General features: G+C 35.4%; 2 protein-coding genes across 3 annotated transcripts; both read right to left on the bottom strand.

Annotated features, from left to right (window-relative positions):
• Nucleotides 1–3,153: 3,153 nt before the first annotated feature.
• On the bottom strand, nucleotides 3,154–7,364 carry LOC126601471 (lysine histidine transporter-like 8). Its single transcript, XM_050268179.1, has 5 exons — nucleotides 6,813–7,364; nucleotides 4,808–4,941; nucleotides 4,178–4,605; nucleotides 3,949–4,080; nucleotides 3,154–3,838 (listed from the first exon to the last, which is right to left on the bottom strand). Exons 1-5 carry the CDS (start codon nucleotides 7,196–7,198, stop codon nucleotides 3,350–3,352), a joined length of 1,569 nt encoding a protein of 522 aa, XP_050124136.1. The 5' UTR covers nucleotides 7,199–7,364; the 3' UTR covers nucleotides 3,154–3,349.
• A 3,160-nt stretch (nucleotides 7,365–10,524) lies between these two features.
• On the bottom strand, nucleotides 10,525–14,032 carry LOC126604944 (ent-kaurene oxidase-like). 2 transcript variants are annotated; one of them, XM_050272275.1, is made up of 8 exons: nucleotides 13,858–14,032; nucleotides 13,218–13,378; nucleotides 12,898–13,059; nucleotides 12,651–12,779; nucleotides 12,304–12,561; nucleotides 11,925–12,086; nucleotides 11,102–11,296; nucleotides 10,525–11,015 (listed from the first exon to the last, which is right to left on the bottom strand). In XM_050272275.1, the coding sequence occupies exons 1-8, from the start codon at nucleotides 13,976–13,978 to the stop codon at nucleotides 10,704–10,706; spliced, it is 1,500 nt and encodes a 499-aa protein (XP_050128232.1). In that variant the 5' UTR covers nucleotides 13,979–14,032; the 3' UTR covers nucleotides 10,525–10,703. The 2 variants fall into 2 exon arrangements, with proteins under 2 accessions (XP_050128232.1, XP_050128231.1); XM_050272274.1 differs by having other exon boundaries at nucleotides 12,651–12,791.
• Between the last annotated feature and the right edge of the window lie 807 nt (nucleotides 14,033–14,839).

Here is a 14,839-nt window from a genome sequence, read left to right on the forward strand (position 1 = left end):
TGCATTTACCTTCCATTTAATTTTATCTTCTGGGAGAAATTTTATATCTTCATTTGACCAGCAATCGATTTTTATAAACTTGTGTTTATCAACGATAATTAAATCGTACGTGTTAATAGAAAAGGCTGATCCATGTCAAGTGGGAAATTAACCAAAATGACGAAATGATGAATTTCCTCCAAGTATGTTATCAATACTTGCTCGCTATTTATTTGTTGATCGTTATTGTTGATATATAATCGATATTCTGGTAATGTTAGTCAAGTTCTTGTTTTTAACTTCTCTATCAGATTTTTTTTTTCTTGGATTCTAAATGTATCCACAGAATCAGTATAAGGGCATGATGAATAATCGAGTCCCACATCGTTAACTTCGGTTGAAGAAGATTAATTAGTGGATCCAGATTATCTTTCTTTTTCGAATTCCCTCCCTCCAGTCTCCTCCTGCGTGAATGCTTACGATTAAGCTTTAACTTCTTTACCGAGAAAAATTCGAGGAAATGAGGGGAAGGTAGGAGATCTGCAGAAAAGATAATCCTCCTCTTAATTAATAGGGTTAGTAAAGAAACCAGACATGACTGATAGTTTAGTAAAGAGTAAATATTCTACTTCAGAAATGGACAACAATTAACCTTATACTGCTCAGTGTAGGTTTTAAGGTTTTTATACTTTATGATTCATCTCTACCGTCAACCTTCAACCTTCAACGTTGGAATTGAACAGTGAGTTTATTTTCTCTTCTGTTTGTCATGATGTTGAAAATGTCAGAATTTTGAGCCTTGCCACCGACCAGGGACCACTTCCATGCATCCTTCCCGAAACTGTCGTTTTCAGGTTGATATGTTGCTGAAGACTTGTTTGGGCCTCATTTGGAATTATCATTTGAATATTTTATCAGGGTTAATTTATATATTTACATGGAAGAAAATGTAAGAAATGTTGTTTTTCCCTTTAAATTTCCTTGATTTGTGCTATACAGTTGAATTGAGGGTAAATCCAATGCACCGTAGGTAATTAAGAATTATATAGAAAACCTACAGAAGTCATGGTCAACAATGCTAACCTTATCCTCACTATTAAATTCTCAATGCTTTATTATTGACAAAAGGTTTTAGTTCAATAATGAGCGGGTTAATTTTTGTGAGTAGATGTCGTATTTATGTAGACAAACAATGGCTACGATTCTCCTATTATATTCTTGTAGAAAATCAATATCATCTTTCAATTTTAATACAAGTGAGTAATTCATGATTCATTTCAGTCTCAATCCTTTGTAAACTTGAAGACAACCAAAACATCTTTCAATAAGATTTTTTAAAACTAATATCGATACACTTGTGCTCATATTCTAACACTACGTTTATCTCACCGCCAAAATTACTCTGAGTGTAACTAACTAGGATATCTATATTTTATGATATAATTAGTATAAACAAGTAAAAACTAAGACCATCAACATTGTAAATTAGAAGTATTAATATTGTGTATCTACTTGTATATATATATATATATATATGTGTGTGAGATGTAAGATTCAATTTTCGTGAATAACGAGGTTTACCGCAAAATGAAATGAAATCCTCCTGGTTGGTCTTCAATCTTCAAAAGTGTTATATTTGTCTGATTTGTATACTCATAATTAGATCCCAATCCCGCTCGCAAGTTTATAGGGTTGCTGGTGGCACTGGCAGTATATACATGAACATGATGATTACGTAGGGATATGATGAATTGGAATAAACAATCATGTTGTTTATGCGTATGATGATATCGCATTTAATCACGGAGAGCGCCAGCTTGCCTTTGGATCATCCACTCGAGTCTCGACCATTATCCATGCATGCATGCATGCCCACAGCGGATGCACTTAATTAATTAATTAATTCAATTTACGGTAACTCCACTAATTGCTCTCTGCTAATTGAAATCATAATTAAACATATGATTATTCAATATAAATATGCATATATATAGGTCTCTGATCCGGTGGAGTCATCATTCTTGTGGGGATATTTGTGAGCCCCACCCCCACCAAACCCATATTTTTCCTTTTTTAATTCGATGCAATTTTGTTTACCACTCTCAAATGTGGTAACGGTTGCTATCCTATTTATCATTTTTAATTGAGTTTAAATTTCGAAACGTGTGTAATCGATAGATATAAATCTCAAAAGAGTAATGCTATGAGCTTAAATTTATAGACAAAATTTTGCAACTAAATGAAATGGAAGTTGATGATTAGATTATTACTTAAATATTGATAAACGTGCTCATTTTCTATGTGTGACACATTATTTAGCATTACCCATCTTAAAATTTGAATTCAACCAAAGATAATAAATAGATGGTGAGTATTATCATCACCGATCAGCAAAAATACTCTTTTGATTAAGACTGGCCATCTCTCATTAATGTGCATTATTATTAAGTCACGCCCTCAATTTCCTCCAACTATCCATCATTATCATTGCATTCCCACTCCACATTACCAACCTCAACTACATAATTAATTACTGACGAGGAAAATCAAACTACAGAAAAAGAAGACTCCCACAAATATCTAGTGTTAATTTAAATGTACAAAGTTCTTTATTTGTGTACGTGGTCGGATGATAACGTGGTCCGCATGATAAAAAGATAGGGTAAGTAGTAACATGTTAAGAATGATATGGAGGTGGATTGTCTGCCCTCCAATTTCATACTCTTCCCATCTCCTCCTGTTTGTGTGGTCACAGTTAAGCTACGTCAACATTTTACATTGATTTTTTTTATAAGAATAATAAAACAAAAAGTAATAGGAATATAAAATATTGACGTAACTTAACCGTGATGACACAAAATAGGAAAGGATGAAAAAGTATGAAAATGGGAGAGCAGACAATCCACCTCCGAATAATATAACGACAAGTAAAGGAGACTGGGTCAAATCCAACTTTGTTTCAATGGGGTCAACTTGAGCTTATTATCATCACCTAGAAGCATGCACTGAAAATGGGGCCAACTTATAAAGATTCAGAAGCAATGAGAATGGTTCCGTTAAAATTTTTGTGATGGGAAATGAGAAATGATGTCTTTTTTTTTCTTTTTTTTTTCTGTCTATTTTTATTCTTCTAACCGTTGAATTGAACAAATACAAGAATGTGGAAGGAGAAAATGGGAGAAGCCTTAACTTAGTTATCTTAGTATAAAGTTTATATTTCAGAACCTGAGCGGTTATAACATAGTAACTATGGAGGCAACAAGAACCATGATATGTACGTACGAGACGAATGGATTTTGCACTAAAGAAACATGTTTATAAGTTTTTTCAACAAATTTTGCAGAATTCCAATGCAAGAGTCATCGAAACATCAATTCGGCGGCTTGAAGAACTTCAATTTAAGTCCGCTGTTCACCATGCTCCACAAGCCTCCGATCGAAAATGCCAAGCTAAAGGCGATCCCCAACCAGCCCAAGATCCAATGGAAATACCAGTTGAAGCTGTACTTTGTGGGTTTTTTTATAAGAACCCACATGAAGCAAGGATAGGCGAAAGTGACCGGAAGTGTGAGCCCTCCTAGTAGACCGGCAAGACTGGAGAGGAAGGGGAGTGCCACTCCTATGAAGAAGTTGATGAATCCATAAAAGACTCGGAAACCAGACCGGACCCAAATCGAACAAGGGCGGTTGGTGCGGCTGGTGTAACCGGCTTCAAAACTGTCGAATACTGGCATGGAGTATATCTGGAAACTGCTTAAGCAATTAAACACAACTAGTAGGAAACACATTGCAAGGAGTCCTCTCGGAATGTCATGGCTGTGAAATCCGTACAGGGCATTGAGAATCCCACCAGAAGGCATCTGTAGTTAAACAGAACATGCAACTATAATCAGCAAGACCGCTTTCATGCGTAACTGTTTGCAGTAGCCGATGAAATGCGTCTTACAAGTTAAAAGATTGGTAAACTTACAAGGTTTCCGTAAGCCCAGAAGCCTCCAATTGCAACGGGGAACAAGCACATGGCAATGAAGAAATAAGCAACTTTGGCTCCTCTCCACATTGGCACGTGTGCCGGGTGCTTAAAGGTCGATGGCATTGTTGCCTAATCAGGTAAAATATTTTCCATTTGATAAGAATGAAAAGTGCAAAACCCCTACTGAAGATAATAGCTTTGTTACTTTTGGACTCAGTGTGCATACCTGAATCTCAAGAACTAAATTGTGTCCCCTGAAAGCAAACGCTACAATACCAAGAGCATTCAGGACGGCAAAGACAGAAGCCGAAGAGGATGGTAACGAAATGGGTTCATAGGAAATTGTGGGTGGTCTTGGCTGGCTAACAGAGAGGACCCAAACCATTGTGGAGTAGGTTATGGCGGTCACAGCCCCAATGAGTGAAAGTCCTGCGATTGAATTGAGGTTTGGGAGCTGTGATAGAACGATACATAGCGAAGTGAACACTAAATACCACTCTACTGTTGTTAGGGGATTCGATGAACATAGAGGCCCACAAACTATCTGGAAAAATAGTTTCATAGTCTCCCCTCCTATGAGAATTAAAGCAGTTGCAGTTCCTGCTGATAAATAGACGGTTGGGAAGAGGGCAAGCCAAACTCCCAATCTTTCCCCTGTCAAAAGGAAATATATTTGCTGATTAATGACTTATTCACGTACAATTCTACAAATTCCAATTAAGCTAATTATATATCGCTCGTAAAGATCAAGCCAAATTCTTCAAGTGCACTCGGTGCAGTCATACCTAATGCAGATCATGTAAATATTCGAGCAACAAATAATTGTGCATTTGCTGGTAATTGAAATCTCTCTTACCAAATGCAGCTTGTGCAAGCTCAACATATCTGTTGTATCGTTTTCCTGGAACTGCTTCGTGAAGCTGAACTAGAATCCACAATGTGTAAAGTTGCCAGAAGTAGGCGATGGTTAACGAAAGTGTTCCCCAGCTCCTGTGGACAAAATCAACTAAACTAGTTATTAAGATTGGACAATCTTATCCTAATGTCAAACACTTCAAATCTATGAATATTGACTAATATCATATCATTCACACCCAAAAACACAACTCGAACAAAATTAATTGTGCAGCAGGTTCTCATAAACACGATAAATTTCCTTGAATTCTTGGGCACACCGCGCACATCCGCTCATTAAATTTAGTAATTTATATTAGGAAAAATTAGGTTCTCATCCTTCCTTTTACTACTCTATTGATTAAAATCCTATTCATTTTTAATTTTTGATCAAGGTCCTTGGTATTATTAAATCATTAATTATTTCAATAATTAAATATTTTTTATTTCTAAATATATTCATTTAATGTTAAAAATGTTACAATTAGTATATTTATATTTATGACTAAATTTTTTATCATATATTTTTAGTTTTAGTTTGTATCCATTTTTAATATGTAATTTTTTTTAATTTGTACCAATTTTCTTTTCAATTTTAATTTGTACCCATATATTAATTTCTTTTTGTGCCCATATTTTTTAAAGTTTATTTGTATTTGTACCCATATTTTTTTTATTTGTACTTTTTATTTTGCTAAATGTACCCATGCTAATTATATGTACCCATTCATGTAAAACTTTTTAATCTTAAAATGTACTCATTCTTAAATATACAAAATTGTTATATGTAAAATGTACCATTTTTTTAATATAAACTATATTCAATTTTTTTCTAATCTATTTTTAAACTTATATGGGTACATTCTTTTTTCTTTGATTTTAAAATGTATCTATGTCAAGTTTAACCGAAGAAATTTACTAATGTTATTAAGCTTAATATCTTTTTTTTTTTTTTGTGATTTTGAAGAATATACCCATGTTTTGATTTTTTTGGTTAATTTTGATGAATGTACCCATGTTTACACACACACACACAATAGTAGATTATATTTTAATATTTTTAATCCCACAAATTATGGTTTTTTATTTAAAATCTCATTTATATAAACAACTAAAATTTCTAATTTTTAATTTAAAAAAAATAGTAACGTACATAAAAATAAATTATCACATTAATTTCAGAGATCTCAATCAAAAATTAAAAACTAACAAGGTTTTAATCAAAGAATATTCATGACTAAGGACCGCATCCAAAGTCTCCATTTATATTATGACATTGGTATATTGTAAAAATTTTGCAATTTGAAATGAACAGTAGTTGAAAGGAATCATTGACCTCTCTTTTCTAATTAAATATTATAACACAAAAATAATATAAAATCAAAAAGTTAAAGGCAAGAAAAGAGCAGTATTGCAGTGAAGAGAATAAACAAGATCTTCGCAGTCATGGAAAAGCAAAAGCTAAGCAAGTGACATACCTCAAGGATGTTCTGTGTTTACTTTTTCCAAATTAAAATATAACCTATGATCAAATTTTCAATAAATGAAGTGACTTTAATCTGGAAGACCCACAAAAGCCATAAACTTTAGTCAAATACCGCACACCAGAAACCAGAAAGCATGTGAGTGTGACAGTAGCCTCAGCAGAATCAAGTAGAAAACGCCAACAAACATAATTCCAAAGCAAAATTCACATATGGGTAATTAATAAAATTAATAAGGATAAATGCAATTAACCCCTAAAGCTAGAGACTTTACGAAGCTTGAGCTAATTCGGTGAAATGGGTAATTAAGATCAGTAATTATGAGTAGCATAGTAGGATTTTTATTTAATTAATTACCGGCCAAGAAACACAATTCCAGAGCTAAAGCAACAAACTTTATGAACCTGAGATAATTAGGTGAAATGGTAATTAAGATTTATCAGTAATTGTGATTAGAAGAGCAGGGTTTAACTAATTAATTACCAGCCGAGAAAAGAGAAGGCAACGGGAAGCACCAAGGCCTGGAAGCCAACGCCGGCATTGAGGTTGTGAAACGCAGCGTAATGAGCGTTGCCGTTGCGGGACTCGGTAATGGGAAGCCACGCGTCCTGAGGGTTGAGCTTGGTGAGATGGCCCACCTCCTCCAAGTATCCCTTCATGTTGACGAGCACCCTCTTCATCGGCGTACCGATGGGGCTGAGGAACCTCGGCGAGATGAACGACGTCGGAGTCCAGGCCGTCGACGACTTCGCCTCCTTGGACGGCGGACGAGGCGACCTCTGCCCAGATGGGGTCTGTATCTCCGGCGTGGACACCCCGCGTGGGGTCGCCGGAATGGATATCAGCTCCGTTTCCGGCCTCTCGTCCATTTTTACTTCAGGTTCTTTAATGCCTTTTGTGTTAATGTCAGAGAGAGTTGCCCTGCTGCTCTGATATATACTAGAGGTATACGAGAAGCTCTATCTGTGTTTGTGTGTGCGTGTGTGTGTGAAAAATGGCACTTTTTGCTTTTTGCTTTCAGTGTTGTGTGTCAGAAGGTCAGTGATGATCAGAAGGAGCGTGGGGCCTTTGAGTGAGGGAGTGAGAGATTCACAACTACTGAGACTCAATGTGAAATGAAATGGTTGATATGATATCATATGACATAACGTAGGAAGAGAAGGATGTGAGTGAGGAGGAGCTTCAATTTAAACAAAATTAATTACGGTTAATCTTGCTTAATAAATCGTAATCCGTTTCTTTTAATGAAAAGTAGTTACTTTGTGGAACACATGGCATGGCAGACCCGAAAATAAGTGACGGTGTTACCATTTGGGTAAAGTGGTGAGCAAAAACTAAGTTTCAGAAAATAAGTCAACAAAGTATATCAAGTTGATACTCGTTTTCATGTACAATTTCATTATATATGTAGGTAGAGATAGAAACAAACAGACATATGAACAACACAACGAGTTCAACCATTTCAACTATGCTTAACCTTTTAGAAAATAAGTTAACAATGTATATCAAGTTAACATTCTTTCAGTTCTATCATGCACGTGGAGTGAGAGATAACATGCGCAAATGAAATAGTGCACGGCATCCTACTAAAATGGGCAACGAAGATTTAGTTTTTGGATTTTTGAAACTCTAATACTACTAAACGCGAAAGCTTAAAGTTCCATACCATGTTTTACTTTATTTTTATGAAAGGGTGGGGGATAAGGAAAGCTTGTGAATTCGTTTGTTGGCGGGAATCATGAACATTATTTGAGATGGGTCCTAGAAAGTAGGTCCGGCCTCCGGAATCTCAGGTTCTTCAGTGTTTGGCATTGCACGCGACGATTGGCGGTGTATGCGAGATTGCGAGGTTTGGTGATCATTTCATTGGTCTGTGTTGGCCTGTGGATGATTAACTTACAAGTCACGAGTCATGAACATGTAAGCGTGACTGTTTACTGCAAATCCTTGCGATGCGCGTGAGGTTGGAGTTGACAAGAACCTGGAAACGGGAGGTCCTGCAGCGCAGCACTTCACCCGATATCTGAACGGCAGTGGCGGTAACTTTGAATAAAAGGCGGTAATTTTCATACAACAATACAGATAGAAAATGCCAGATTTTTACCCGACACAAACCACGTGCTTCCCATCTCGCGTTCGCTGCTGCCTGCTGCTGCACCACCTTCCATTTTTTAAATATTTTTCTAGTTTTTGTTGGTAAACTGGGTAAAAAGCCAAGTATTTAGTGTCACACATTAGAAATTAACTGAAACGCATGCGTACTAATTATCTGCTATCATATTTTTTGGATCATCTTCCGCATTGATTTTTAATTTAATTTTAATTTGTTTTTAACAATAAACGTCCCATGCGGATGTATAGTTGGTTAGCCGTCGTCAAGTTTCTCTCTTAGATATCCATTAGTACTAAGTTACTAACAAATGAATGAACATCCTCTTTTGTGAGAATTTCAAAAAAATTTAAATCGTGTCTGTTCATCATACATCGTGCGATCAATTTTCGTCACGAAGAAGATCTGGAGAGGATCCTCATTCCTAACAAATACGTATTCAAGGGATACGCCTCCCTCCCCTCCCCTCCTCTCACATATTGTTTTTTGGTCTTATTGTCTCTATAAAAAAAATTAATATAAGATGTTGACGTGGTTAAACTGTAACCGTTCAAATAAGAGGGGATGGAAGGGGAGAGGATTAGGAGAGGAGAGAATCATCCTCCTAAGTACTGGTTTGGTACTGAGATGTTTTTATAAAAAGTGGGTATAAAAAAAACTGAGCTAAAAAATGTGTTTGGTAAACTCTTAAAAATAACTCATTTTCACAATTTTTGGTCAAAAGAAGCTAAAAATGTGAATGAGCAAAAATGAGCTTATTCTTATAGCACAACATAAACAATTTTTTTTAAAGCACAATAATACCAAATCAGCCCTAAATCTATACCTATAATTCATTTAATACTAGAGTGGTGCAATACTTGGAACCCAAGACTTTTGGTGCTCATTGGAGGACTCTATAAGAGGGACGGGGTCGGACTCACGAGAGAAAGATAGATCATACTGTTAGAGAGCCCCTCGTGTAATTTACATCAAATATATACACAATACTACAGTTGACGAAGCCCAACTTTAAGGGCAAACCACTTTAACCTTGTTGTTAATCATTTAACTCTTTATTCCAATATACTTATCTTTGTTGACTTTCTAATTTTAAGCGTTAACAATTCAAATTTTAAATTGTCTTGGCTTCTCTTCACCGCTCCACCCATTGTGAATAGTAATTCTCATGACAGTTACAATTCACCAAGTATTCATCGTATGAGATTGATTCAAAATAGGTTGTTATGGTTATTCATCCATTGTGTATAGTAACTGCCATGAAACTTGACTTGGGACTAGAATTGACATGGCTACTGCCAAGACTCGATCAGCCATGGCTTGAAGAAAGGGGTGGAGGTGAATTTTGGATTGGATGTGTGATCTGGCCATGGCAAAAAAAAATCATGGGTGGACCTGCTCTAATGGGAGGAACCTACGAAATTTGTCGACACACAGGTCCAATATTAACACTAGGTTCAAATACTTGTATCTTAAGACCATCTCCAATCCTTGGACTAAAAACCAAATTTTTTAGCCCGGAAAATTTGGCTTTTAACTCATAAACATTTTTTCTGCTCCAACCCTTCTGCCATAAAATTTTAGTCCGAAATTATTAAAGAATGAACTTAGGCTAATTTTTTTCTTAAATCAATTTAAAAAAAAATAAATATGTAGATTATTGTAAATTAATTTTATGAACATTTTAATCTAAAAAAATTTAAATTCCGATAAACATTTGACATTTAGCCCGGGGGGAAAGCTGGGGGGTATTTGGCCCAGAAATAACATTTGGCATTTAGCCTAAAATTTTAACATGGGTTGGAGAGTGTTTAGGAGGGGGGGTAATTTGGCTTTTAGCCCAGGTTTGGAGATGGTCTAAATGCAGTATAAGATGGGGTCAAATATAAATGGGAGAAATTTTCTCATGTACTCAAAACATGATTCGGTAAGTACGTATCATAATATTATTAAAGAATTTTTTTTCAAGTGTCCCTGCACTTATTTAAGACACATAGTGGCTCGTGTATCGAAATTACTGAAAATTTTCTCTATATATGGGTCTAAAAAACAATATATGCTTAAGAATTAAATAAGGCGTCAGGAAAGGAAGCAAAGCACATATCATTTGAGATTTTCGAGTTTCAAGTTGCTTGAGCAATTTTCAAGAAAAAATTGTTTATGGCAACAATTATTTTCTTAATAGATTATGATTATATGATCAGTACACAGATCGCTTAAACGATAATGCATGTTTGAGAGAGGCGTTAATTATTATTTTCACACTAATTTCTGGGTTTGATGACTGCATGCATGGCATGGAGTTTGTGATTGGTGAAGATAGCGGTATCTTCTTCTTCGTCTCCTTCTCTTAGTCTCCACTCAAACTCCTGCACCAACCTTCCGATAGTTGTGCATACTATTAGCATTGCCTGAAGAGAACCAGCACACGCCCTCTTTCCACCTCCAAATGCCATTGTCTTCTGCAATTCCATTGGATCCCATTTTTCCTTCTCCAGAAATCTCTCTGGCTTCCATTCTTCTGGCATATCCCATTTGTTTTTGTCCATGTTACACCCGTACAAGTTTACAGCAATCTGCACATACAAGAAAAATTAATCTCATAATGGAATGTATGTATATACATATATGTATATATGTATGTATGCATTCTATCAATTACCTGTGTTCCAGCAGGGATATAGTAACCTCCTAATTGGGTATCTTCATCAACATATTTTGTAAGAGCTACTGGAACTGGACTGTGCTTCCTCAAAGTTTCGTGGAAAACAGCATTCAGGTATGGCAGCTGGGACAAGTGTTCCTCACTAACCTTGTCGCATCCACAAGCATTTTGGATTTCTTCGTGCAGACGTTCCTGTAATTATTCATTTTAAACACCCGGTCAATATCTCTATGTATCAGCTAGTGAGAAGAGTACCACAAATCTAATAAAAGAAGGGAAATGTTAGGAAGATCAAAATTTTAAATAAAATTTGTAAACTAAATGATGTGTCACTCATAAAAAATAAGCACGTTTATCAACATTTAAGTAATAATTTAATCATAAAAAATTACGATATTTGATTTGCAAATTTGGTCTGTCTAACATTATTTTAAAAAAAAATAAATTAAATAATAAAAAAAAACCATGATGAAAAGAGTAACACAAGTGTCAATCGACCGCGAAAAATAGTCACAAAAAAAAATCATAAATCTAACTGTTATTTTATTTTCGATCAGAAAATGCAGGCAGTCAAGTTCGAGTCCAATCGACGGCGAGATCGTCGCATTTCCCAGCAAAACATACCGGAGAGCTCACTGATCTAACTGTTATTTCACTATCAGTAAAGAGGTGTTTGTCTATGATTTGATTTTTAAAAAGTGTCTCATCTCAATAATATTATTCAAGAAAATTAAACTAATTAATAAGTAAAAAAATTACAAATTAAAGTATCATTTGCATGTAAAAATAAAAATTAGGTATCAAATACTGAGACAATAACCTGTCGTTTTGGATGCTTAGCAAGTTCATACATAGCCCATTCCATTGTTACCACTGTAGTATCCGCTGCCTCAAGAATCGACTCCCAAACAGAAACAGTTATTTGCTCCGTTGTAAGCGTTTTTCCTTCACAAAGCAAGTAGTCCAGAAAACAATTTACCTCCTGTTTCATTAATCCACCAAAGTAATTATATAAACAACCAATCTTTAAAAATAAATAAATAAAAATTATTACAAGCGACCACTAAGACAATCGACCACATGCGTATAAAACAACCAATGAACCAACTTAAATAAACAAAGCCTTTTCCAAATTAAATTAAGAATGATTAGCATATTATTATTAAATTTGAAAGCATGAAATGAATTGAAGGAGCAACCTGTCCGGAAGCAATTCGTTTCATTTGCTCCTCAATCAGGACACTCATTACTGCCTTCCTGCGGAAACAGATATTCTGGATTTTCATTTCCAAGTTCTTGTTGGGAATCCATCTCAGATAAGGAAAGAAGTCTCTCCAATCAGTTTCAGTGGCACCCTTGAGCACATCAGCTACAAGAATCTCAAAAATCTCATTTCTTGACAAAGTAGTTCCAAGCTCCTCCACATAAATTGATCCTTCTACGTTCTTTCCCAAGGCCTGGTAAATTTGATCAAGATCATCAAGTTAGTTACAGTTGTTGAGAATCAATTAACTTAACTGTAATGCCTTGAAGAAAATAAACTCACCTGCTTCAACGAAAGTCCGAAGAGTTCGGGCTCGAACACTTTCTTGAAATTCACAGCTTCATTAGGAGACTTTTTTACATGAGCATGCAATTGGCTTGACACATTTTCTCTCAAGGTATATCTGTGGTTCTGGTGCCGCTTCTGTGTAATATATATATATATATATATATTAGATCAACTAGCTAGTTAAATTTTTTGGTTTGTTTAAAAAAATAAAAGCTTTTAGCTATTCCGAAAGCATGCGAACCTGAGCATTGGGTCCAAGAATACTTTGGGCCATGTGACGTCTTCCCATCTTGTGGAAGTCGTTGTAGTTCGATGATGCAATCACAGAGTCATCGAAAGAAAGGCTCTTTATTGGCGTCGTTAGCTTTTTCGATGAAATAGACGAATGTCTAGTCACCATAGCCTGAAGGAAGCAACCGATGTAATAACATTAGAGTTGAAAGTTTTGTGACCATTGATTTTGTGGACTTGAAACAGAATTTCCCAGTGCACACCATATACTGGGAAGAGGAAAGTATCAACATTCTCGATAAATCAAGAGATCGAGGTACGAATATATACCTCTAGAGCCACATCTGCGGTATTGAGGACAACCACAGTGGAAGCACCAGTCCTGATAGAATAGATTGGTCCGTATGTTTCAGCCCAATTTGTAAATGTCTTGTAGGGCTTCTTCTCCTTCATCTGCAACAAATTCCCTACCACCGGCAACCCAGGTACCACTGCAAAAAACATTGGCAAAAAGTAAGGGTGGGAATATCGATCTTTAGGATCTCAGCATATCATTTTAAAAAATGAGAGAGCATTTTATATTTTGAGCTACCTTTCTCAGCAAGCAAATCGGTTTTACAAGGGTAAGTCCTAGTCACGCTTATATCAATTTGATATTGTTGAGAGTATGAATCTCACATCGGAAAAACATGTGCTGATAAATAATTAGACTACTTCACATATTATCAATTGATTTTATGGAACCTCAACTTTCTTTAAGATATGAAAGCGGGTTTCAATACACAATTGGGCTAGTGTGCATGACGGCATGAACATTGTATATAGAGGGCCTATCGACATGCATAAGTGAAAGCGCTTCGTACAATACAAGAAAAACTAGCAATGGCTACTGACTTTGTTGTAAGGGCAAGTTGTACCCAGATTTCTACGAGAATGTTATCGTCGATGCAGATGAATTAGAAGTAGTTACCTGGGACTGGAGGGAGTTTGGCATATGATCCCTTCTTGTTTGTAAAGATGAATCCTTTGATGAAATATTGGAAGAAGAGTAAAGAAAAAGTACCCACCACAACAATGGTGGCAAAGGACATTTTAATGCTTGAAAATCATGAAGAATGTGTTATAATGCACTACCCATGGTTAACATTCCCACAACTATAACAACTGTTGTACAACTTGGAAACTTGCAATAACACAACACATCTTATGAATTTATAGACAGGCAATCACAAGGTCAAACCTTCAATACCCAATGAATAATGCTACACTTATATTTTGTACATTACATTTATATTACTTATATCAATGTGGTATCTGAAAATAAGTGTCGCAAATCAATATAAATTGTTTTCGTTATAAATATTTAATTACACTTGTGCGACTTTGTTATATGTCACATCAGCACATAATATAACTTTTGGTAGAATTTTGGTGAAAGCACTACATTGATTTGCGATATCCAAATGATGTGTCATCAATAGGAAATGAGCACATTAATCAACACTTAAGTAAATTTAATCATCAACATCCACATAATTTGATTTAAAAAATTTAGTTTATAAATTTAATCTCCCTAACATCATTCTGCCATGACATATTTTTTTTAGGGTTGAAATCTTTTCTTGAGAAAAGCAGATGCACAACCACTCCTCATTGGATTCTCAGTGTCAATGCTCCCCATTGGATGATGAAAGTATCAACCAAATAATTAAGTACAACTAGTGATCTGACAAATATTTTTTTTCAGCGTGAACAAACAACCCTACGTACTAGTTGAGCGTTCTACAATTTAAATTTAATCCATCAAACTCATGAACACGACCTTTTAGCTAAAATATACTTTAATCTAGTCATTAATCTTTTTATTTTATTTTTATTGCAACGATAGATATTTCAGCCGGCTTGTAGGATGTGGGTGCATTTGACTAAGATATGATTAATCTAATCACAAC

Source organism: Malus sylvestris, chromosome 15 (genome assembly GCF_916048215.2).
Source record: "Malus sylvestris chromosome 15, drMalSylv7.2, whole genome shotgun sequence".
NCBI classification, from domain to species: Eukaryota; Viridiplantae; Streptophyta; class Magnoliopsida; order Rosales; family Rosaceae; genus Malus; species Malus sylvestris.